Genomic DNA, 27,003 nt, shown 5'->3' with positions numbered 1-27,003 from the left:
AAATCTAAATTACGCCCGTTTAATCGCCTTCGTTTATAAAAGTATAAATTTGCACATACGCGCGCGCGCGCGCGTGTGCGTGTGCAATTAGAACTCTGCTTTTTTCCTACCCGAAACTACACCTCGTACCCCATTTTCTGCACGATCGAAGGAGCAATTAAGATAACTGAACGACTTGGCTGGCAGGGAGATTTAATGGCTGCCGATACGATGGGCGCCGATGATTAGATCAACGGCAACTTCCACGGAATCCCTACGTACATACGAGCGTGTATACGTCGACGCGTTTGCAACTTACCACCAACTTACTCGTTAGCTGTGCACCGGTTTCCTAATGGTGGATCTACTTTGAGAACTCTATCCCGAGAAACGATTCGCGGCAGCTGCATCAGCAAATTTCGATCCGGGACTCCCGGGGTAGCGCGACAGCGATTCGTTTGCTGCGTCTATTAGTCGCGCGTGTCGTTCATTATAATTGCACCGAAACGTTCGCGCAACTCTTGTCTTTGTTCATTGACGGATCACTGCAGAGAGTAGACGCGAGATGACGAATGTCGTACTGACTCGTTTGAAAACGTTAGAACGTGCATCTTCAGCAGCCCGCATTTATTTCGAAATTAGGGAAATTAAGTGACACTTTGTACAACTTTATGTGGCAATCTGTAAAGGGTTAGTCATTAGACGTACAAGTTCATTCGGTATATCTTTTTTTTTTCAGATTTTGGCGCTCATTTGTTAGTAAATTGATAACCAGTGATCTTTACGCAAATTTATGATCGAGTGAATGTACTATAAGGGCTAAAAGAAAAAAAAAAAAAAAAATCGCAATCGTAACTGAAACTCGTTCAAATTTATATTTAAAATATAATTTTCGTTTCAAAATTTTAAAAATAAATTCGTTGATTGATACAATGTATTACAAAGGCAGAGAGTTAAATTTCACATTTAACAGAAACGATAAATTTGCGGGAGAAACAATTCGTATATCGATAACCAGAAATTATACTTGCGCTGCGTTTAAAAATTTTTATACAGCAACGAAATGTATTTCAGCAGCTTTGGAAAGTATGCGTGTTCGCGGGGTGTTTTAAAATTTCAAAGTGATAGCGAAATGAATTTAAAACAGATTTAAAATTTACATATATATAACATATTTCACACGTAAAAGCACAGAATTAATTCCCCGCGCTCGATATTATTAACACGCTTGAAAAATTTATCCTCCTACCCTCATAAATACCGAATATTGAAAATAAAAAAAAAAGTGTCCAAAGACTTCTGAGTACGATTGGTATATTGGAGATGAAAATCGACTAAATGTTAAAAAAAAAAAAAGAAAGAAAAAAGGGACGAACAAACAGCGCGTGATTTTTCGAGAGACGCGAGTTTTCGCGCTCCTTCGACAATAGGAAAGTTCTCGTAATGAAATTCTCTCGGCCATCGAAAGGATAAGGACCGGGGCGAGTGTACCAGCGTTTTCACGGGAATCGCTGGTTTAAAGGAAATCACGCTGGAGGAAGTTCGACGACAGCTCCACTTCACTTTGAAGCGGCAAAGAGTGGCGGAGGGGGGGGGGGGCAGGGGGATTTCAAACGAACCGGCGAAACGACGCACGCGTTTGCTTTCGTATAAATCTAGTTTCAACCGCGAGCGGGAGGAAAAAGAGCGGCAAAAAGAGAAAGTCGAGGAGAAAAGAAACTTCGCCTGAACCGTGGCTTCTCGTTCGATTAATATCGCGCTGCTTTCCTCTCTCTAGCGAAAACAACGTCGAAGAAGAAGAAGAAGAAAGAATGCGTTAGATAAAGGAATTACGAAACCGATTACAAATACGAAACGAAAGACTATTATTCGCAGGGTAAACAGGCTGTTTCTTTGCGAACGAGTTTACACTTTTGACACTGTTTGCTGACACGCAATTTCAACGGGAATATAGACAGAGTGAGAGAGTGAAAGAGAGAGAGAGAGAGAGAGAGAGAGAGAGAGAGAGAGAGAGAATTGTGTATTGTGTCGTATTGGAGGAGTTTTATTTGATTTCGTTTACTAGCGGTTGTCTGTTTGCCGCCGCGAAATTTATTGCCGCGTGTGAGAACTAATTGTTGACGGTATCATGAATCAACGCCCACGTGTTTGCCGACGGATAAATCGGTTAAACACCGTAATCACCAGTCTAGCGTAACACGTCAAACTTGCATAATATTAAGTCGCTAATGTGGTGTTGGTCTGCGCGTCGCGGGAACTTTCCACTGACGACCATTTCTCCTTCCATCGCCGTCTTCTCTAAAACCTGAAACGCCAGAGCGTTCGTTCTGTTCGAATCGTCACCACCACCGCATGTGCACGTGATGTCTCTTCGATTTAATTATGCCAAAATTTGCCAACACAGCAAATTACACATATCTACCAGGCTCTTATCGTGTTTGCGTACATTTCCTAAATTTAGAATTTTTTTCGAAAACGACCTCAAAAAAAAAGAAAAGAAGCAAGCGAGAGGAAAGAATTCGCTCAAAATTTCGACGTTCGATGGAAAATTCTTTTTTCTTACTTACTTCTCGGCGAGTGCCTCGTCGAACAGTTCTAACTCGCTTTCTAACAGTTTAAGCATTTGTTGCATTTCAAATTCCATTATTTTCACATTTTAAATTCGTGTGTTATCTGGTGTTTCCAACCGGCGGGGTTTGACGCCTCCGTACGCGCGATGTACAAACAACTGGTGCAAACGGCGTAATCGTTTGTTAGTTAACTTTAAATTGCAAATCGAAGCTCAACGTGCAGTTTCGCGTGACGCGATAAAAAAAAAAAAAAGTACAACGGAGAAGATAATTCGACTAGCACGTGGCAGAAAAAATTCTGATAAACGGAAACGTGGCGGGTATAAAAAAGAAATTACACCTCGTGAGAGTCGTAAGAAACGCGCAAGCAAATATTTGCGAACTTAGCGATCGAAGGATCGTTTTCAAGCCCGGGGCGTCGCGCACAGTCTCATCGTCAGCAGCGTGAATTCATGCTCGTTCAACAGTCGCACGCGTCGATTCGCGTATCAATTTCCTCACTCTAATTATTCGAAACTCAGATCAAACAAAACCTGTCGCCAAGTTCGCAGCTGTGCAAATCTTTCGTCCGTTTGTGGACAAAAGAAGCATTTAACATAACGTAACTGTCCACGTCGATCGTAGATGACACGAGATAAGGAGAGACGTCATAGCGATTTTCTGAGAAAGATACCAACCAAGATTAAACCGTCATGATTCGTGGTCGCGATCGTGATTATATACCGGCCGCGCGAAAATAGTCGAATCCACTCATCGCGTTGACTCATCGCACCGATTGACGATTACTTTAGTTACAAGCGCAACAACTGTCGCCGATGCGTCAGGTGTCGGTGTGGCCATTGATTTTCTCACCGTGGACAATCGAAAAATTCTCGTTGAAACTGTCCCTCGACGCGCAGTATATATATTTTCTGCTTCTAAGGAAGAAAGAAGAAACGTACATAGCGATCTCTCGTCACGAAATATGAAATATACTCGTTGTATGTATCGGCACAACATTATTCAATGTTGAATTTAATGGCGATTCGTTAAGTTAGGTCGGCAGCAATGTCGAGCCGTGCAAACGAAGCCACTGATCAAACCTGCGTACGTTCGGCAATAAACGGAAACTTTAGGAAAGTCCGCTGCGATTTATAATTAACGAGCCGACCTAATTATAACCGGCCGTGATCGATAAAACGATCGGGCGTTTTCGAAACGAAACGCCACAAAACACGACTCTCACGCAACTGCATCCAGTTGCACAAATAATCCACAGCTGTTCCATCGGCGTGACAAATTAATTGTCTCTGCAGTGGGACGCTCATTAATCGCCACACCGAAATCGGCAAAAAAGCTACCGTGTATAATTCACAGAGTGGCGCGGCAAGAACAACGCGATCGCTCGGGGGGACAGCGACGAAAACACGCGCCACAGGAGATTACACGGTCTTTAATCTGACGAAGATAAGTCGAGCAACGTGCGAGAGAATCGTGCAGAAAAAAAGGGACCTTTCTCTCTAACGAATTCGGGTGGTCAGAATTGTCTGTGGAATTATCACGTGGAATTATTCGATCGACTTTGGCGAAGATTTAAAACACGTCGCGACACGAGAATCGGCCAGGAGTCGAACTTTTCTGGCCCTCGGTGCTCGCCATCGGTCCCCGGTGCATCTGGAGGACAGCCAAGTGTAACGATGGCGCAGCAATGCGCAATGACGTACCGCGATGCACCGTGAGAATTAACTCATCCGAAAGTCGGCTGGCAAACGTGTCGACGCGCAGACTAGATCAGCAGGCTTGTCGTCGTTTCTCGATTTTTAACAGGACGGTGGAATTTTCGACTGACGGTGGCTCGGAAAATTATATTTATTATATATATTTATTTATTATTATATATATAATTAATATATAATTAATAATATATATAATTAAAGGTACCCATAAATAACTATATAAATATAATAATATATATTTATTATTATATATATAATTAATTATAATATATATAATTAGAGGTGCCCATAAATAATGTTTTTTTTCAATTCTGCACAAAATTTAATTCAATTTAAGAGTTAATACAGTTTTCATCTGTAATATAATTTAACAATAAGCACACTAAATGTCAATATATTTAACTAGAATACAGGTTATGTTATAATAAGTTAAATCATTGTCACTGGGTGGCAAGTTATTAAATCTAAAAAAAAAGAACGTTACTTATGGGTACCCCAAATATTTGAACTCTTATAACCAGAACATTTTCGTCTACGTTATACTCGTACAAAACATTTCGAAACTTTATCAGCTCGTAATTAGAGTGATAATAAAGTATAATTGAACCAACGACGATGAAAAAAAAAAAATAAATTCACTTGATCTTGTGTTAAGTCCCTATTTTGACAATGCTGAGTTGTTTTTCTTCAAAGACAATTTTACATCACGCAATAGAGTAGAAAAGTGAGGATACTTTTTTCCGAAAATTGTAAAAATTCGAACTCTTGAAAAATTGTTTTCGTGGCTGAATCTATCGTCAGTTTAAAGAATGAAGTTTCTGCTTTGCAACGAGTTCTTAGGACTTGATACAATTTTTTCTTTTTGGTATTTTATTGAACTTTGAATATTAGGATTAAATGACAAGAATTTAGGACACTTTGGCATTTCGTTAATTTCATCCTAGTGTGAAAAAAAATCATACAAAGATTTTGAAACGTCCTTCTAAACAGGAGTCTTCATTTCTTAAGAGAGTGGTGAATAGTAATGCAATAGATAATTGACTTTTTAAATATCTGTACTTTAAATATCTGACTCTAAATATCTTATAAAACGAAGCTTGCTGATATAATCATATAATCAAGCATCGTTAATGAAGTTTTGAAATTTCATATGACACGTGATTCATGTTATATTCATGAAACGTGTGATGAAGTGTTGGAACATGGAAGAATTCATGAAACACTGTACTTTGATCATGATACAGTTCAATGTTTTCTGAAATGAAGAGACTTGAGACATTTGCAAATATAGTACGCACTATTATAAATAACAACACATTCGAAAATCTTATGCAATTCGCGATGATTGATTATTCACGAATGTTTAATCAACGATTACGTATTCACAATAGCGAATAATCCAGAATACGCAGAAACAAGTTTATGGCAGTTATTTACAAAAGATGCTGGAAATAATGAATTAACAATCGTACATATATTAATGTGCAGAATGAGCAAGTTCTGAGAGTATGATGAGTAATCTAACGATACAAATACTAAAATTTATCAACGTTGTACCGAGGAAAATTATAGATAAGAAAAATATTGAATTTTATTGTTTCTACATCGTGTCGTGCGACATTGTTCTCGCTGCAATTCTTTTTACCTATTTCTTCTATTTGTACATTTTTCAGACCGTATTATCTTCAAACAAATGTTTATTAGGATATCATACAAACAACACGTGAATTTATCAATGTAAATCTACTTATCTCGTGTTTCGATTGCAATGGGACTATGCATATTAGCAGTACTCTGATTTTTAAGCCATGTATGTTCTTTCTATCCGGAGATTCCAACTCGGTCGAAACTCGAGTTTTGGTAAATTCGTGGCAATTTTCTCGGTTCGCTTCATTTACCGTAACCCGTTTCGAATTAACATACGATTCTTGTTAACTTGCTCCGACGATCGTGCAATTACTCTCTCGTTGCATAAAATTCTCCGCTTGTTCCTCGAGTGTTTGGGAGCTTCGCAGCGGTGTGTAATCGAGTTTCTCGCGCGTTTGTCTTTCTCTCTCTCTCGTAAATAACGAGGAAACGCTTGTACGTGCGTTTGTACAACAGCGATTCATCGACCGAGAGAAAAAAGATAATCGCCCGACAATAAGTAATAAATATTGAGATGTGATTCGCTTCGAGAAGTGCTCGACTGATTAAACTTTGTTATTCGCGTATTAGCAAAAAGTGCTTTATCGTGTAAAGAACAGTCATTTTTCCCCACTTCTGTCCACGTAAATCGCTCGAAAAAATCGAACTTCATGCAACGATAGTACCTCGTTGCTTGTTCAACGAGTGGCCAACTTTCAAGAATAAAAAAAAAAAAAAGACGCGCTCATTAGTCACGTATCTTGTCAATGATTACTCAATACTATTCCACCCGAACCGTATTGAAATTTGGCGATCGTGCATCATACTTTGTTGACTAACAATAAGAAACAACTATTATTGCATCCGAGTTGCCTAATCGACGAAAATAAATTCTACCTTCTGGCAACTGGCATCGTGCGTCTATTCATCACTGTTCTAGACACTCGCAAACGATATTATTCATTATTTCTTTTCTAGTATTTTTTCTCATGAAAAATCTTTCGTTTGCTATTCACGAACCGAAATTTGAAAATATGAAAAACATAAATATGAAAAATTTATTTTTAGTATCTTTTTTTCTCTATGAAAATCATTCGTTTGTTATTCATTCACCGAAATTTAAAAATACAAAAGATATAAATGTATAAGAAGCCTACTTTTTAGTATTTTTTTTTTTTTTTCATAAAAATCGTTCGTTTGTTATTCATTAACCGAGATATAAAAATACAAAAAATATAAATATGAAAAACCTTTTTTTTAGTATTTCTTCTTTTTTTTTTTTTTGTTCATAAAAATCACTCGTTTATTAACCGAAAGCGACGCGAGTCGGCAACGACACTTCCAAATTTCCCAACTCGAGCGAAGAGTTGGATTGTACAGAGCCAAGCGTCGATAAATTTTGCCATCGTTTAGCGCGAATATTCTCGTTAATTGGACGATCGGTATTCATCGCCCGCGTCGCTCGCCTATCCATCTCCGTTCTCGATTAACGAGAACTCGAATTCCACGATTGATAATGGCGCGAATGACGCAAGAGATCTTGGATGATGCGGACGGACGCGCTCGCTCGTGTACGAAATAATACTCGTACCGTCGTTAATGAAACTGCTAATTAAAGCCGATCTCTGTTGTTTGCGAGTGGGAGGATCGAGCGATCGACCTTCATTAAACGAATTACGCGCCGATATTCGCGATCGTCTCTCCTTCCGAGGCATTTTTACCAACGAAACACTGGTTACGAACGCGTAGCGTGCTTTCTACAAAGAGGTATTTCAATCGAAAAGCGACTTTAACGAACGTGTAACAGACAACTTTGAGCTGCCTTGTCGAGTTTCCTTCCAGTTTTCTCGTTCCCTGTCGAACCGAACAAGTCGAGCTGCAATTTCGCGCGAGACGTTCCTCTTCAAGGAGCCTTGTTACCATTCGTTTGCATTTTCCGGCGGTGTTTAAAAGGCTCGTAACATCTCCCCGTGAATCGCGAGAAGATTTTTCTGCGGAGAGAGATGTGTAACGGGATAATTACGGTGGCTGGATAGATCCGTCGCGTTGAAAAGGCGGCAGGGAAATGCTCTTTGCTCGCCCGTGTGTACGCAAAATGATTTAAGACCAATTAATCATGTTAACGGCGATACGCGATCGCGGGTGTTTGAGCATCTCAAACATTGTAAAACGGCTCGGCGTGGCGAAGCTTTATCGTACTCCCTCCGTAATCCACTGTCATCGGGTGTAATTTCCTTCCTTTCTCTCGTTCGCTCGTCTTAATCCGAAAAATCCATTGTAAATATTTGCATCGTAAATATGATCCGAATTGCCCGGGCTCCTCTCTCTCTCTCTCTTTCAGAAAAATTTATTGCAACGTCGCATTTAAACGATCGTTGTCACGTGAACGATTTCTGTTGTTTCGCTAGAAGATCCTTGTCAGCTTTTGTTTGATTCGGTTTACATCATCCGGTGAAATATTGGTCAGAGGTATGCGGTCCCGGGTGTCTTTCGTGCTGTAGTAATGTACATTTTAAACGCGGCTCTAGACCATCCACCGTTCATATATCACCGCCTCTTATCGCGTATTATAAATGTAACGCCGAAACGTCGGCCCGCGTCGCCGTTAAAAATAAAAATACATCGGCGTGACGTCAAGCGCGAGTATTCGAAGGAAAAAGAAAAAGAAGAGGAAGAGGAAGAGGAGGAGAAGAAGAAGAAGAAGAAGAAGAAGAAGAAGAAGCAAAAAAAGAGAGAAGAGACCGGAGCATCAACAAGGAAAGCTCGTCTCGCTTAGATGGCACTTTAGAGAGCGTTGTCCGCAAATTTTATTTCACCCCCGCGTTTCCTACGTTACCATCGTAGATTTTCTAGACGTGGGGTTGCAAAGTAACAGGCGCCTCTATCCCAGGCCAGGATATACCGCTCTATTGTTTCCAGTCTCTCAACTCACTCTAATTCTTATCTCAGCTTTTAGCTCCGTATTTTGTCTTGTAGCTTGGTTGCTAGCACGGAGGTCGCACCTCTGAGAATTAATGCTCCTCGCAACGAAGAAGTGACAACACGTTCTTGCTCAACGTTGGGCCTAATCTTTGCTAAAGTGATTCTTAATTGGACGTTATGAAACTTTGAAGTTGTATGTACGAGATCTCGCGAGTTTGATTGGCACACAATCTAATTTTAGACAATTATCGAAGAACAATCCACGTGACAAAATTAACCCTCCAATTGTCTTGAACTCTTCAATATAATATGTTATACGTTATTGTCCAGTGTAATATATCTTATTGCACAGTATGTTATATTGTGATATCTATATATATTGAACGATATCTTCATGGGCGTATATCAAAATCGGCTTTCAACATATTTTTCCAAAAGTAAAGATTCCAATACAATCTCCGACCTTCTTATCACTTCTCGCATGCGCAAATCCCATAAAAATGTTTGATCTACGATGGTGCACGAGGTTCAAAGGAAACGTATTCGAACGTTAAAAGGTCTAACAAATCTTATTCGAGAAATATGACGGTCGTTATCTGTCTCGTGCGTTAAAAAGTTGCTCAAGAGAATAGTAAAACGTGCCAAGCGATACTTGCTAATGGAGGATCTGTTGGTGAGAGTATTAGTTTCCTATGTACGTCCCTTATCCGTGTAGAGCTTTTTGCAAGCTCTATCTTCGTATCTTCGTTGCCGTTGCGCGTAACGACTCACGAAAATTTGAATTTTTATAATGAAAAATTTTTAAAACCCAAACACGATGTACGTCGCGCGCAATGTAATGTAATACATTTTGAAATTTCATTAGCACCGTCGATTCGAGATTCGACAGCCGATTCGAATTGTATGAAATTCGAAACCATTCTGAAAATGCATTAAACGCTCCACGGGTCTTGTGCACAACCCGAATGGATATTATTTCAACAGATATCAAATGCGCACGAGTTTTTAACGTTCGACGTAATTTTCACGACCTTTCTACGCTTTTAGTAAACAAAGTTCTCGCGAGACGGAGCTAAAAAGTTAGAAGAAGGTCTACGAAATTGACGCGTCGCGCGAACAAACCGTCTCAAACGTTTCTTCAAACTTCTTCAAATATTCTGACTTACAACCGTGCCAGCGAAACTGTGCGAAAATGTTGTCATTTGAATTCCGCGCGCGACCACGATCCATTCCAATCAGATATTCCATAAAACCTGTATAACCAGTTATCCAAGAGAGCCATCCGTATCTATCGAATATTTCGTGCAAACATCGTTACCTTAAAGCAAACAAGCAAACGATCGTTCGGATGGATGCCCGGGAATCGGCGAAACGAGGAACGTCGATCCTATTTGCGTTTGGGAATTCGTCGGGCGTCGGGAAGCTGTCAAGCCGCGGCGACGAGCGCAGTTTCTCGATCCGTGCGTCGTCGTCGTCGTCGTCGTCGTGGTGGTCGTCGCCGCCTTCGCGACTTGGCGCATCTCCAACCAACGTCTACCGACGCAACGGAAGAGAAACGAAGACGACGACGAACGACGACGATCTCCGCGTACCCTCGCGAGAAAAATCCCTGTCCTGCTTCCGAGACGTCGTCGCTTCACCCGACCAGGCGGACTTCTATCCCGTTCTTCCCGTGTTTTTCGCGTTCGTCGAACGCGAGCTGTCGCTGGAATTGGAAACTTTTCTGGAACGATGGTCGCTAACCGAGATCCAGCGCAGGAAATTCCGACTCCGGACGAGTCGGTGAACGTTTAGCAACGCTGATACGAGAATTACGGCCAAGTGTTTAAAGTGTTTCACGCCGTCGTTGGATTTATCGTTTCTAGCAGCTATTTCTATCTCTCTCTCTGCTTCTTTTCTTTCTTTCCTTCTTTTCTTCTCTTTCCAAGATTAAAGCGAGGTGCGATTAAGAGGAGGATTTCGGCTATCGTTCGGAGATCCTTCTCGTCTCTCGGACAGAAATCCCAGAAGGAGGCGAAAACGAGCGTCATTACGAGTTATTAAACACTTCGAACGTTGCGCGGGGTTTAAATACTTTCGCGGAATTTTCGAAGCTCCAGTCGAGAGCTTCCATTTCGTTGCTCCGTTTACGACCGGTGATAATTCCGCCGACATTGTTCCAATTTTTTTTTCCTCCCCCTTCTTTGCCTCGTGTTTCGCTCGCGGAATTCATCTTGCTCAGCTCTCTCTCTCTTTCTCCTCTCGCTTACACGACGGGGCTAACAATTTCGATCGGTGAAATTCATAAAATAACTTTCCTGTTACGAGGTGCTCGTTCTATTCTTTTTTTTTCTTTTTTTTTTCTTTTTTTTTTTCTTTTTTCGTTTTCGAAAGCAATCTGTTCGTACTCTAGCCGGCTCAACTCACGAAACCGTCGTGAGCAGCGCCATGTACGAAAAGAGCGACGTAAATGTAGGGGGAAATAATAAAAGAGCGAAGCTTTTGCAATGTACGTGTGTACATAGAGTGGAATCCGGTGCAAAGCGGCTGGCACGGTTTATCGTTAATCTCCTGGCTACCAATTACAACGGCCGTTGTCGCTGGCGTGTGCGTCACCGCGCCAAGACTTCTCCCCCGTCGAATCGCCGAAACCGTCGTTTATCGTTGAACTCGAACGGTCGTTTATTGAGCAAACTTTCCGCGGACGACGAAATCGAGTCGCGTGTAATCTCGCTAATAATCGAGAAACGATCGTCCTCTCTCACCCGTTGGGAAAAGCTCGGTTCGAGCGACGGAGAATCTCCTCTCTTTCTCTGTTTGCGCGATGTAAAGCGGAGAGAACGGATGGAACGGAAACGTTCTTCCATCGATGGGAACGCAAGCGATCCGAAGCGGATTTTAATACCCCCGATTTGTAAATCGACGACCAAGCGGGAAATCGATCGGTGAATGAAAGTTTCATGAGACGGCGAATTTGTATCTTCGAGTTTCTTTCTCTCTCTCTCTCTCTTTCTCTCTCTTTCTGTCTCTACACTGACTCGCGGAATAAAAGAAACGGATCGCGACTCTCGTCTCGGAGGATTGCCTTTCACGCAATGTTATTTCGGGTTGTCACGGTCCATTATATTCGTCTCGTTGAATACGTTTCCTCGCATCGCGATCTCTCTTTCCCTTACTTTTTCTTTCTTTTTTTTTTTTTTTTTGTTTCTTTTTTTTCATTCGCTGCCCTTCTCTTTGTCCTCCATAGACGCGGTACGAACGAAGAGAGAACAAAGGCAATAATTCGAGAAAGCAGCGGCGAATGGAAGCTTCGATTAAATTTGCGAGCGTATCCCGCGTTGCAAACGGGACCGCAACCGTTTGGCAGCCGGGTGAACGACGAGTTCAAAAGCGAAACGTTATAGAACTGTGGCAAGTGGTTCGTAACTGTTTCATCGGATAGCTGGAAAATTTTTTTATCGTTTGATCAATCCCTCTGTCGTTCGTCGACTTTGCTCCTCCTCCACAACGGAGAAGCTTAATCTTTTTTTGTCAATCAGCCTCGGACGTCGAAATGATCATAGGTCGTAAGTTGAAATTGACGATTGATGCGATTTTGTGAAACTCTGGTAAAAATTCTCGTTAATTACTATGGTTACGATTCAGTCATTAACAGAATTAGTTCTCAAAATATGAAAGAATTTTAAACATATCCAATTTATCTTGTGAAATTTTCTTGCGAGACAAGCACCGACCGATTTTTATTAATTCCTGGCACGAAACTGAACGGTGATCGACGAACTCCCACGCTTTCTTGTCACGTTGGCGCGCTACATTTTTATTTCTCATCGAGAAACCCGTAGCTTCCGTCGTTACAAGAGTCCAGCTGGTTGCACAATCACTTTGTAGATCGTTTGTAAATCCACGGACGGTGCATCGACATCAGCGAGGTAGAAGAAGATCCAAGTGCACACGATAGCGGAGGCTGAAGAGGCAGAAAGAAACCGTGTAGGCGTATCGCGTGGCACTTATCGGTATCCTCGATCATCGGTTCGGCAAAGGCAATTTTCCCGTGAAAAAATTTCAGAAAAAAGAAAAAACGCCCGTTGAAACGATTTTCGGTCGATCAGTTATTCAAAAGAGAGCGCGCCCTTCGATCGGGGCTAGTAGGTAATAGGAAAGAGAAGAAGAAAAAGAAGAAGAGCTGGTATCGGTCGATCGAGCTCGAACTAAAAATCCTCGTCCTTTGTCGATTACGAAGCGATGCACGCGTTCGACGTAACGATGACACTGAATCGTTCGACGCGAAAATCTCTGGCAGCGATCGTCTCTGTAAATCTCAAATAAACAATTGTGTGATGAATATCACTGGATGATGCAGGCGATCTGTCCGCGTTTGACACTTCCTCTTAATCCTTTTTTTCTTTTGAAAGCTCGTCTCCTACTTTCGTAGATTGCATTCGTAGCTCCAAATTACAGAAAAGGTGGATGGTCACATCGTGATTGCGTGATTCGTTAGTTTCTTGCCTGCATATGTCTTTCCTTCGTTAGATGCTATGGATCTTCGCGTTAAATAGTCGAAACGCGAGAATCCGCCGAGAAATAGACGTTCATCGCAAAAGTCAAAGCGATCCTTCGAAATTTCGAGAAGAAGCGAGCGGAAGGCCGAGTCTTCACGATCGGTCTCGATAAAAATTTCATTGGCACCGGTTGATCGGGATCACGCGTCGCGAATAAATTTTCACGCGTTCGCCGTACGCCTCGGTCCCAATGGATCGCTCGAATGGCGTGGCGCAACGAATCACTCGCCCGAGATCCAAGAGCCGTTCATTTAATTCGCGGCTTGACAATTGTTTGTCTCGTGACAACCGTTCTCGTGATCGATCAGCTTCCGTGAACTCGGAGCACGTGCTCCGTGCCGTCCGATCAGTTTCTTCCACCGGCGGGATTAATCACGCGCGGCCAAGCGCACTCGTTGATAACGAGCAATCGGCTAAATTGAGATCGTTGAATCGACGATTCGAAGCCGCGGCTCGTGGAAACAACGAGGGGATTTTTTGTTTTTCTCTTTTTCCGGCGCTCGTGCCGAAATGGGAGAGCACGTAATCTTTCCATCGCTCAGTCTGTCCGTGAACTTGTGACACCGCCGTCGATAAGGGACAGTGGAAAATTCTGCCGGCTTCTCTAATGATTTTATTAACGCGGTTAATGGTCATTCGTATGAGGAGATCTCTCGATAAAACCTCCAGACTGGACAAACGAAATTCTTCTTACCCGAGCACTGAGATATTTCTATAGGGTCGTTGATAAATTAGACAACGTCTCGTAAAGTTGCCAGTCAATCGAGCGTTGCGAAATAACTGGCAATCGCGAGTCCGAACCTTCTCAATCTTGCGAGATGATTTCCATCGCGAAATGCTTGTTAGCAGCCGCGGCTATCGGTGTTCGCGGAATGGCAGAGATTTATCATTGTTACCGTGAGACAGCCACCTTGCCGCTTTCGCGAGAAAAAGACGTCGATCCTCGTCCGTTCGTGGAAACTGACGATTGAAAAATTTTATTCCCTCCCTTCTCTTTGCTCCTACAGCGAATCGATTTTACGATTAGCTTTCAGTTCCAAAGGTGCACAATATTTAAACGTCGTTCGGGGTTTTCCTGATTTCTCATCGCTGACGATCAAACGTCGAAGCAGTTCTTTTTTTTTCTGTTCGTTCAACGAACGACGTACCGCTCGCAAATCCTTAAACCTGATTTCCAACGAGGCAGAGAAACGAATTGGTACGAAGGAAACACGTTCTCCACGGAACGGATTAAGATTCTTCCTCGATTTCCAAAGTACTCTCGAGATTTCCCGAAAGACATGGATTATACAAAAACAGAAAGAAAGGGAAAAAATCGGTCGTTCAACAGCAGCGAGAAAAAAGCACGAGCACGAAAAAGAAGACTGCTCGCTGCGCGGGATGCTACTTTATCGGAAAGTGTAAAGTCTTCCTTGGTCTCTGCACGGCGAAATGTAAGAGGTTTTTACGACAAAAGGGGTGAGATTCTACACCAGAAGGTAGACGTCGAAGAGCGATAGGACAGAGGACAGGGCGACAGACGGACAGAGAACACCACGTGATAGTGGAAAAGGGAAAGGCTACGGGCTCATTGTTTCAAAGTGCGCTATACAAAAGAGTCCCTGCAGCGTTAGCGTCATCATCGACCAGAAACAACCAGCGTCGCCCGAATCTTCCGTCAACATTTGACGTTCCGCGACCCGCATTGTCCCGGGATTCGCGTCGAGTAACAAACAGCGATACGGAGGCAACGCCCCGTGAGACGCCAGAGCGGAAAACTATGGAAGAAACAGCTGCAAGTTTCTGGTTGTTGGTAACGTCGACCCGGTGCACAGTCGCACAGTATTACTCGGTAATTATGCGCCGTTCGTCCCGCGTCTTCGACGAAGAGACACTGCTGACGCGCTAGTTAATTACGTTATTGAGAATCCACGTGACGAGCCATTGAACGCCAGTCGAAGGCGTGTTCTAATCGGCTCACGTAAAATTCACATCCGTCACGTCCGTGACACGTTGGTCGGAACGGTTCGTTGACGGAAAAATGATCGAAGAGGATGGAATCCTCGCGGACGCAGGATTTACACACTTTTGACAAATTGACGGGACGATCGAACAACATCGCGCCTCGCTGCTTAATATTCTGGAAACTGTCTCGGTGCCGCCGTCGTTCTTTATATTGCGAACGCTCGAGTGCACCTTGAGACACAATCAACACCTCGCGAAACTAATTACGTCCTCGACCTGAATCTCTCGGTCGCTGAAAAACGCGGCGATAAGTCCTCGTCTGGTTCCCTTCGCACGTACACACGCCCGCGCGGAGAGCGCGGAGAGACTTGCTACCGCGAGCAAACAGGGAGAACAGGACGAGCCAGACGTTGGCGAATTAGAATTTTTCCGAGGAAATTTCCGCGAGTTAGGCGGCATGGCTGGGTGTTGTCACGCGTCCAACATAAGTAGAAGGCAGACATTCTGTGACGTTCGCACAGGGAGAAGGCTGGCTCTCCCGATACACCTGGCGAACGACGACGACGAAGACGGACGAATGAAATTGACTGCGACGCTGTGCGTTTCACGATGGCTGCTCCACACAGCTCCCAGTCCCACAAGTAACTCGTTCCCTCCCCTGTGATTTCACGGGGACGTTTTGTCGACGTGGTTTCCAGCCGAGCGATTAAAGCATTAACCGTTTCAGCGCCACGAGCGCCACGATTTTAAAAATCGTGTTGAACAGTGCCACGCGGCGCGAAAAACTGCAAAAAATGCCATAGAAAGCAACGCAATAAAAGTAGATTGAGTGAAAATCGTTTATTTGTGCGAATTAGGTTTAGGTTGATTGAAAAGAAAGTAATCAGGAGAGGAAGCTTCGATATGACGATAACCGAAAAATCGAGAACATTCAACATACACACGCTGAACATTGTGACCAAACGAGTCTAAACAGCGCGATCGCGCTCTATGGCACTGAAACGATTAAAAAACCGTGTTGAACAGTGCCACGTGATGCGATGTAGCTACGAAAAATGTCATAACAAGCAACTTAATAAAAGTAGATGAAGTAAAAATTGCCTATTTATGCAATTTAGGTTTAGGTTTAATTGAAAAGGAAGCAATTAGGAGAGGAAGTTACAATATGACGACAACCGAAAAATCGAGAACATTCAACATACATTGAGCAAATCGCGAGCAAACGCTATTAAACGCTATTCGACTCGAGTATGAACAGCGCGATCGCGCTGCGTAGTATCGAAAAGATTAAAATGGAGGTCTTTCGTCCGCGAACGAAATGACGAGACGAGAGAGAAATAAAAGACGAGAAGTTTCAGGGTCACGCGTAACTCGATTGTTGAAGCTGATTGCGAGACAGACGTAAATGAGATGGAGATTAGCGTTTAGAAAGTTGATCGTAGTAGCTGGATCGTTGACCCAAACGTTCGTTCCGCCAAAGGACGACGATGCATCAGGGTTTGCAGTCCCTTGTTCCAGCGGCGCACGTCCGGCCGACGATTCTCGTCGATCGCTGTTGGATTAATTGTCACGGCGAGCGGGTTTCGATATGCACGCAGAAAACAAGTGGCTCGTGTGTCACATGCCAGCCGCTGTATTTATTGCCTTATTTATGACACCGAGGCCGGCGTATCAGCTGAACTGGAGCAGATGAATCCGGCTGTTTTACACGTATGCACGTATGCTCTATCGTTATTTGCATAATTCGCAGAATGATGTTTCGGCGAATGATACCCGATCGCTGGAGAACACGAGGGAGGCGGATCCGGAGGGGAAAAAAGCAGAGATTCACGATAACGCTGTAACGCTCGAAACGCCGCGAAAGGCGGTCTTGACGCGTTGTTTGCAGAAATATAATGCGGAAAACACAAAGGAATTATGATAATACGCGCGTAGCCATTCTTCCTTCGAAAAGGAATTCCAACCGGTTGAAATTGACCTTTCTCTCTCTTTCTCTCTGCAGAGTATTTTCGCAAAGTGATTCACTAATCGTAAGTAAGTCTGGCGCTTGTCAAGTCTGTGTCTCAGTGTAAATGAATTCGCGCTGTCTTGTCAAATAGACTGATCTCGTCGATCAAAGAATTCCTGACCCGTATACGAAATATTCCCCGCGGAGAGCAGCGGTCGTCCGTTCGATCGCACGGCCGAAATGGGTTAAATGCGGCACGATAAATAGCCTCCAATTGATTTCGCATTGTAACTGCGGGAAACGAGACTCGAGGCCCGACTCCATTCGCGCGTACTACGCAGGTACGCCCAATGATGAACGCAACGTCCAACGGAATATATTTCCCCCATTTTCGGGAAATCAACGAGACAATGGCGAGTTCGTCAAGTCTCGGGACACGCAACTCGAATTCGCGTCTCTAAGCGTCATTATTGGAGGAAATTAGCGGAGAGAATTTCTTCTCGAAGAAACTTTTCTTTTTTTTTCTTTTTCTTTGCTCGAAAACAATTCGAAATTGCTTCTACGAGAACAAAAGTGACGGTAGAGACAATGACGCGAAAGAATAGACGAAATTTGTGGCGAGATAGGAAAGTGGTTTATGTCGAAGGAAGCGATTTCTCCAGGTTCACGGAACGTTTTCGTAGGATTCAGTTTTTCCAAGTATTTTTTTTTTTTCTTTCGTTTCGCCGTGCACATTTTCACGCGTTATGCTAACGACAGTTCGTTATCTGGAAATTCAGAGTGACTCAACTTCCTTCTTTGCGATCGACGCGTCGCGGTACACGATATACGTTTTTTCGTTAACTCAATTTTTCATTTTCTCTTGTCACTTCAATCACAATTAGACCGCTAATGATTTCACTCGCGGTAATTCGAGGCAAATGTTTCGCGAAACATGTCGAGGCACTTGCTGCTCGTGGAATGAAAATCACCGAAGTTTTAATGATGATTTTCTCTTTCTTCGTAAATTCCGACCATTCCAGAAATTATTGAGCTAATATAATCGCTATAATGCTTTACTCTTTTAATTTCTGAAATATAATTTATCTAACCCATGAATAGAGTTATGTAAATCTTCGGTTTTCGAAACGAAATGCCAATATATCGGCAATATACCCGGTTCACGTTGATTTACACGAGCGTCAAAAAAAAAAAAAAAATCAATTGTTTAGACGAAATTATTAATACGCCGTGTTAACCTCTTGCGCCACGCATGTCGAGAATTTTTTATTCCAAAACTGTAATATTTTCTCAGCTTTAAGTATATTTAAGTAAAACAAAATAAGCAAAATAAATAATAAACTTATTATTTCTCAATAATTTCTATCCAGTGATATACCGACGAGTTGAAAAAGAAAGCGACGAATTATTGTATACGATCACTCATTATAGTCCACAATCAGTTGCCAGCGTAAGTGGTTGATAATGCTAATTTTCTAGAAAAAAAAGAAATTTATTTATCTTTATTAGCATAGACAGAAAAAGTATCATTTTTGCTGTCGCTCGATGGAGCAAAATGAATGAAAGAAAAAAAAAAAAAAAAAAAAAAGAAAAAAACAACGGCGGCGTAAGTTCAGAGTAATCGTCACACGCGTCGAATCGACACGGTATGCAAATAACACCGCGTGTACAAACAGAGGGGCCTAACGCTTGATGTGCAAACACCGATAAACAATTGAGCGATACAAGATAAGAAAAAGCTTTAACCAGCGTCTTACTAGTCCCTTCCACTGGTGTTAGTTACCCTCGTCCCTTTCCCCGCCGCTTGCCGGAAGATAGTCTCGAGTCCATGTTCGTCGCGCTATCGCCGCGAGTAGCTCCGTCTCGCTCCAAGTCCCGAACATAATAACGAGTAGTCGTTTACGGACTGCGTTCAGTCCGAGTACGCGCCGCCGTTCCGATCGCATCGATCTTCTATCGCTAACGCGACGCAAACTCGCTATCTCCACTCGCACTCGCTTGATCCGCGATCAACACGTGCACGTGTACCATCACGTTGTAAAACGTCGGAACACGTCCGTATCCGCTATCACTCCGATAGACGAGAAAGAGAGAGAGAGAATTCAATTCGATTCGGTTTCGACGTGTAGCGGTCGTATCTATTTATTAACTTACGATCGACTCATTGATCGGCGTATCGGTGAGCAATCGTACGGCGACGCCTGTAAACATAACGGAACACTCGCTCTCGAGACTCTCGTTCCGCGGACAGAGTCAAACACGAAGTCGTTCAGGAGAAGCTCGAACCATAACGCCCGTAACGTCGGCACGTTCTTATTTTTCGGTAGCTTCGAAAGGGAGTCGAGGATAAAGGAAGAAACGGCCCCGCAAGAGAGCCCAGGATGACGACCAACGCGTCGTCCATGGTGATCGACTACCTGGTGTTCGTCGGCTGTATCATCGCCTCGTTCGTCATCCCGCTATGGGGCAAGCTACGGGGTCGTCGAAAGGAGTCCACCAAGGCGGACTACGTGTTCGCTACCGGGAACGTCTCGATGGGCGCCATGATGCTGTCCATCGCCCGTGGCACCCTCGGCGTCAGATCCTTCCTCGGCTATCCGTCGGAGCTCTATTACAGAGGCAGCGCCATGTGGGAGACCATCTACGGTATGCTGCTCGCGTATCCCATCGTGTGCTTCATCTTCGTCCCGGTGTACTACAGCCTCGGCATCACGTCGGTCTATCAGTACCTAGATATGAGGTAATTATCTCTTGGAAATCTCCCCGCGGTGTGTTCGCGGGAAAATGCAACGTCCATGCAAACCATTCTACCACCGGTATTCTTCCCCCGTGCCATGGTGAAATTCGAATTCCCCGCAAGAGAGCATCTCGAGAGCTTTTCCTTCTCTTTTCTTTTTCTTTTTTTTTTTGTTGTCGTTTTTTTCAGTCGAGGGAAAATTCGATGCCGTCGCGTATCCATTTCATGCAAATTTCACAGTTTCGAAAACACAGCGGAAATAATCGAAGGTCGGGGAAGTTAATAGATTCCCGGCTCGTCTGCGCGGAATACCAAGCGTGGCATCAGCTTTACCTCCTCGCCCCCGAAATAAGAAACGCCACGGTGCCCGGTTCGAGGTTTCGCATCGAAATCACGGCGGACACGTGACGGATCACGGGGAAAATTTCAATTCCCCGTGTAGGAGCGACAAGCTCGGCAAGCTCGATATCGTCGTTTGCTTCGCCTAAACAAGGCTGCTTTACATTTTCAATTTGCCTGGGGTCTACCCAGGCCACGGAGTTGCGTCTACAACCTTCTCCCCGCTCTTTTTCCGCTTCTCCATTTTTTGCCAGAAGAAAAACGCGCGCGGTTCTAAACTTTTCTTTCAAGCAGCTTCTACGATTTGATATTTCTTTTTCCACGAATCTTGACACTGCTCTCTCGCGTTTAACGATCATGTCCGGCCATGCCTCTTGAATAGACCTCTTTGTAATTATGCTAATTCACCTAGGTTCAACTCGAAGCTAGTCAGATGCCTGGCAAGCTTCTCTTACGTGATACGCAGCCTGTTGAACTTGGCCGTCACGATATTCACGCCTTGCGTCGCATTGAAGGCGGTGATCGGCTTGCCGTATTGGGCCAGTATCTTTGGCATCACTTCGATATCCGTCGTTTTCAGCGTTATGGTAAGTGCCACGCTCTCAATATTAAAAGACTCGCGTAATCGCTCTGCAGAAACGTTAAACGTTGTGTCGTCGTGAAATCAACGAAAGATTAACTGAGTATTCTCGAAGACAAATCGCGTCATTTTATATATAGTATCGGGTCATCTCGTGAGCAACGTGACTCTTTCTCCAGATATTGCACTAGCTAAAAATAAGAAATAATGTGACAGAAGGTAGTTAGTGCACTTGCAAAGAATTTCAAAGTACGAGAAATATTTTCAGTGACTTTTTAAAATTGTATTTGCGCGCGAAACTGTAGAATCATTTTGCATATTAATTGATCAGATTTAAGTGCATTAAATTTCGCAATAGCAAAGTGCATTACTTAAATGTTATTTAGCAGATCGTATTTACTCTCGTATATCCAATTACGCAAGTTTGATGTCACAGTCACAATATAGTGATCGAGTGACAATCGGGGAAAATGTGAAATGACGAGAAGCTATGTTTTCTGTTGATAACGAGTAGATGGAATAAGCGAATGGTATTTGCAAACGCCGCGCGAAATATCCGATGGAAACTTACAATTTTACGCCACGATACAACGGAAACGCCTGTGTGACGTTTAAAGGCTGGAGAAGAAACGTTGCGTGCAGGTTATAGCGATATTCATAAAATCCCGATCCACCGAAGTATTTCCTTTCGTTTTCTACAATTGTTTGCTACTTTTCTATTAAGCCCTCCATTCTTCCTCTATGAAAGCCCGAGCGAAGTGACGAGTTCCATTATTTTATTTTAAAACTCGACTCGTTACTTATGACCTAATAAATATTCATTCAGAGAGGGGGACAAAAGTTCATTGACTAACAAGAGTCCCGGCATACTAACGACGGCGGCGAGAAAGAAAAACGTTCGAGAAACCGACGATTTCCCACGCGCCGTCGAAGCCTGAGACATTTAAATCGTCCCCGCGATTAAATCGTCCGCCACGTTTTCGTCTCATCAATTATTCGCGAACCGAAAGATCACGCTGCTTCCGTCTCGGCTTCCGGTCTCGAGATGATCGTAAATACGACACGCGCGATCGTGAATCATTTCACGCGAGAGCGTGAAAATGTCCCCCTTTGCTTAGATCGCCTTGCTCGGATTGTTCCCCGTCCCGATTCACGTAATCGTCCACGCGATCCACGATTTTCTTCTGCCAATTGCTACGAGCAATTTCGAACTAGGAAATATCTACGACACGAGTCATTTTCGAGTCGTTTGTACAAACCATCCGCCCAAACAATGCGATTACGTTTTACTTTAAAAAATGCTGTATGATCAAAATTGGAATAACTGGAATAAAAGTTTCATTACTTTACTACATTCAACTTTAACCACGAACGATGAGAACGAAGAGAGAGAAAAATTGGTACTTTCATTTCGCAGGGTGGTTTGAAAGCAGCCATCCTCTCGGACGTCATACAAGGTCTGACGATGATTGGCGTCTCGCTGGTGATAATCGCCAAAGGATCTGCTGATATCGGGCCCGATAAGATTTTAAACGTGACGTACGAACGTGGCCGATTGGATTTCTTCAAGTAAGTATCAACACTGACCTGATTGTGATTCAATCTCTCTCCGAACGTGAACGGCGAGCAATAAACGTGATCGGAGTCACGTGAGTCTCGCAGACTTTATTTTATCGACGATCTCGCGAACGTAATCAAGGCGCCAAACGAGTGTCAGAATTTGACTCGAATTTCAGCGAACAGCTCGAAAAGTTAACTCACGTTGGAAACAATTTGCATCGTACAGATTTTCTGTTGTTGCTGAAATTGTCAGTCGACGGAACTTCAATTGGCATAATAACTATACAATTATTGCGATATTTATATAATATTTATTGCACGGCTGTCGCTTGAGTTGATGAGTTCGATAAGAAAATTATGTCTACGGCACTAATCATTTTTAAGTCGTTTGTACAAAATCGTCCGCACAAAACTGCGATTACTTTTTATTTTAAAAAACGCTGTATAACCAAAATTGTGATAGTTGAATAAAAATTTTATTATTTGAATAACTTTAACCACGAATGCTTACGATTTATATTTGCAAACAGATTTTTTCTCATACGAAGCACACAGAAAAATAAAATAAGAAGAAAAATTATTGACAAGAATCTTGAAAATACTCTTCGTATTGCCACTACTTGTATCAAATCGGATATTGATGAACTGATATCTAAAAAAAAAAAAAACAAGCTCAGTGTTCTCACTAAAAATTTTCATATTTTTTAAATTAAAAGTCGTTTTAATATTCTCATAAGTAATACAAGTTACACTGAACTGATAAAAAGAATATGCAAACTATGCGCGACCCTCGACAAACTTTTGTTGGCCAATGAAACCCGGAAGATCTGAAAGAATTTGTTGTTCTCGTTCACGTTAACTTACTTACGTTAAATTTATTCAACTTCAGCGTTAGCTTTGAATTACCGATCTTCCGTGAAAGATATAGCAAAGGCTAGCTTAAGAGCAGCGACAAGGCTGCGAAACATTCGTCGCGTAGTTCCAACTCGAAACGATTCGTCTCGCGAGACGGGACAATGTAAGCGGAAGGGGCAAAGTAAGTAAAAGTCGATTTATAACCGCGGAAATGAATAGGGGTTCCTAGGCGAATTAGCCGAAATCACCGAGTCGAGTTTGTGCAAACGTTCGGGCTATTTTGACAACGAGAACCGCTCTCGATCGGGCGGCATTTGAATTTCTCTCGAGTTAATCGAACCGAATCTCTGGTTTCAGCACAGATTTGGATCCCACCCTCCGCGTGACGACTCTGTCGGCAACCTTGGGCCAATTATTCATGAGCCTGTCCATCTTCGGCTGCCAGCAGAACTTCGTGCAACGATACTGCAGCATGACGAGTCAACGAAAAGTCGTCAAGTGAGTAATCTCTTTCGCTGAAATCTTGCAGGCCATTCTCAACAGAAACTCGCCTGTTCATGATCATCCGGCCTGTTCTAACAAAATCCTCGAGCGAGATTACAAATCTCGTGTCGCAACCTCGAATAAAAATTTCGATGTTTCTGCAATTTCCGCGGGAAATTGCACGACGTCCACGACAAAACGTGAATAGAAAAGTTTCCGACAGAGCTTCGGTGGCACGCACCGAATTAACATTTTACGCGACAGATATGTAAACAAGTGTCGCCTAGATAACACTATTATGCTTGAATCCGTGCCTCGGAAGAGGTTCTTCGCAAGAGGGAACGTTTATTAAAATTCAACGAGAGAAGGAGCTTTCGTTCGACCGAAAGGTAAAAAAAAGAGAGAGAGAGTAAATTCCACGTGTTTAACCTCAATAACGTCTAGGAGACGGTCGCAGATTATTAATAGGATATAAGGATATAAAAGAATATTTTTCTACATACTTGGTACACTTGCATCTTATTATATTCTAAACGTTATCTACTTCGACGAAGCAATCGCTAGTAAAGAAGAAATTCGCATGTCACAGAATTAATTTGATTTAATATCTTCGCGGAACGAATGAGAATTGCGATTCTTTGGAATCGAGGCGGCAAAAGTGCGAGACGAAAGTTTGACGATCACTTAGTTGATGTGTACGAGGAATCTCGTGACTGCTTCGCCTGGAGCTAGACGAAAGACAGGGAAATCCTGACGGGCACGATGTCGAAAGGAACTCTGTCTGATCGGTCGTGTCTACTTTTCTTTTTCTTTCCTTAGTTCTTCCTAGTTACATTTTTAATTCCTTTTCTCTTTGTTTCTCACTTTGTACACTTCCTGTTTTTTTTTTCTTTTTTTTTCGTTACATTTGTTCCGTTCTTTGTTTATCGCTCGAGATGATCGTGGACTGACTCTAATTAAAAGGTCAATCACGAGTGGCGAGATGACTCATCGTCACGCGCAACTTTCGCCTAGCCGTTAGTTATCTTGTTGTTATCAACCAGTAACACGAGTGCGCGTAACAACCCGTGCAGTCATTTTGCATTATGCAAATTGTTACTGTTCTCTGACCATTTTTTTTTTTTTTTCACTTATGATTACTCGCTAATCGGTCTTTCTTCAGCGATATGCAGGACAGACGGCAATATTCGCGTTTGTGCTCGTCGAGCTGAGACAGACGAGAAAGAGCCTTTCTAACTCGGACAGAATCGCTCACGAGTCAGAAAAAAGAATGTATGGCAAATAATCTCGATGAGATCGAGACGTACTCGCTGCTGTTTAAGAACCGCGCGCGTTCCTTTTCAGTCGGCGACGCAATAATTCTGATTTTCATCGACGAACACCCGCGAATGATGAAAAGCAATGTTCCCTTCTCCGTCGAAAGTAATTTGCAATCTTCTCTTCGTCTGTGCCTTCGAATAAAAAAGAAAGAGAATCATCTAGTCACTTGCTGGAAAGCGAGAATACGCGGCTGTTCGGGAAGATCTCTTCTCTCCTCTCCTGCTGACGTTCCGCCATCGAAATGGCATGACACGCGACATTCGTGAAAAGCGTAACCGATCCGCTCAGCGTTAGCCGTCTCTGTGGAAAAGCGAAACAAACGAACGGCCGACTTCAGAGACAATTTATTTTTTCACTTTTCCGAACGAAAAATCGACGAGGACAAGTGTCGGTATTCCGCGCTCGCGGACATTTTATTAGAGCATAAATCCGGAGAGCGACGCGTCGCTGCGACCGCGATAGAAAGCTCGGCCGAAAATGGACTTTTATTAGAATATAATCGCACCGGTGGCTGCGCGCCTCTCCCTCCCCTGGGGGAGGGAAAAATGTTTCTCCTCGTATGGATTTTTGTATTTACTATCGCGTCCGACCAACGATTTGACGCGAACCTACCGACGATTTGTCGCTTGATTACGCGCTTTCATAGAGTTCTCGTCGTAGAAACGGCTTCGCTGTTTCATTTAAGAACGCGTCACTGTTTGAAATTTCTGAAAATCAACGATATTAGAGCCGCTTGCATGTCAACTCCGTAAAAGAAAAGAAGTGGAGAAAAGTGACAAAGTAGTACACATTGTTTTTTGAAATTCCCTTTAAAATATAAATTCAAAAAAAAAAAAAAAAAAAAAAACACTGTAGAGTATATTATTACAATGTATTATTACAAGCCTGGATTTCATCCAACGAAATGTAAAATATGTGTGATAGTATATACTTGGAATAATTGTTATTATTAGTTACAACATTTCGCGTGACTAAGAGAGTTAATTGATTCGTGAAAAATGAAAATGAAAAGAAAATAATATCATCAAATTGAACCTTCAAAAAAACTGTTTATTACAGATGTTTAGAACAAATTAATGATAATAATTCCGTCATTAGCACAATTATTATCGTTAAATTACTGTCGTTAAATTGAATCATCATCAACGTAAATAATAATATACGCTTCATCCCATACATTCGAGAAGCTCATCGTTTCGATTCATTCTTAAATTTCTCTAATAATCATGTTTTAATGATCATGAATTAATTAATAATTATGTACGACGAATGAATTTCATTGATTTTCATGAATTGAATCCATCGTGTCTCTTTTCTTTTCTTTTGTCACTGTTCTGCCTTTAGAATATAACAAAGACTAGTCTACATCAGAACTAGTGTCTATGATATAAATTTTCTAATGGTAATTAGATTTATTTATAAAAAAATTTGTAAAAAATTTTTATTTATAAAAAAATTAATGATACAGACTTTATGATTTAATTAATGTTAATTAAATTCTGCATTTTCGTTCAAATCATGTTTGAATTTATTAATCCCGCGACTGTTACTTTTCTATTACTGATAGAATTTTCTAATATCTTTGTTGAGGAAAAGTCCTGGTTCTTCTTTTCACTGATTTCAATTATATCGTGCCAATCGTTTGAAAAATAATTTGGATTTTTATATTTTCATATTGTATTATTTTAAATTCATACAAAATTTAAATTACATTATCGCAACGATTTGCATCAGAGTATGGAGTTAATCCAATTGGCTTTTGAAATAAATTAATTATTCACAATTCAAAAAGCAGAAACATGGTGGTATTCATGGTTCAGTAGTATTGAATAATCTAATTATTAAGGAAATTTATTTCGAACAGAAAAAGTCAATTACGAGTCGATC

The 27,003-nt window shown here is 42.3% G+C and overlaps 1 protein-coding gene across 6 annotated transcripts in view; it reads left to right on the top strand.

Moving 5' to 3' along the window:
• Positions 1–27,003, top strand: part of LOC122532686 (sodium-coupled monocarboxylate transporter 1) — a 73,005-nt gene that overhangs the window by 18,378 nt on the left and 27,624 nt on the right. For 3 of the 6 annotated variants that reach the window (XM_043661679.1, XM_043661680.1, XM_043661678.1), the window contains 4 exons: positions 19,570–19,982; positions 20,731–20,905; positions 22,316–22,467; positions 23,671–23,811. In XM_043661679.1, coding sequence (XP_043517614.1) covers positions 19,624–19,982; positions 20,731–20,905; positions 22,316–22,467; positions 23,671–23,811 — 827 coding nt within the window. In that variant the 5' untranslated portion in view covers positions 19,570–19,623. Of the gene's footprint in view, positions 1–19,130; positions 19,983–20,730; positions 20,906–22,315; positions 22,468–23,670; positions 23,812–27,003 lie in introns of those variants that run through there. The other 3 variants (XM_043661681.1, XM_043661682.1, XM_043661677.1) reach the window with 1 other exon arrangement.

The sequence above is a fragment of the Frieseomelitta varia genome, unplaced genomic scaffold, assembly GCF_011392965.1.
Source record: "Frieseomelitta varia isolate USP_RPSP 00005682 unplaced genomic scaffold, Fvar_1.2 scaffold_463, whole genome shotgun sequence".
NCBI lineage: Eukaryota > Metazoa > Arthropoda > Insecta > Hymenoptera > Apidae > Frieseomelitta > Frieseomelitta varia.
Note: the sequence above shows the minus strand (reverse complement) of the source record. Positions and strands in the feature narration are given on the sequence as shown.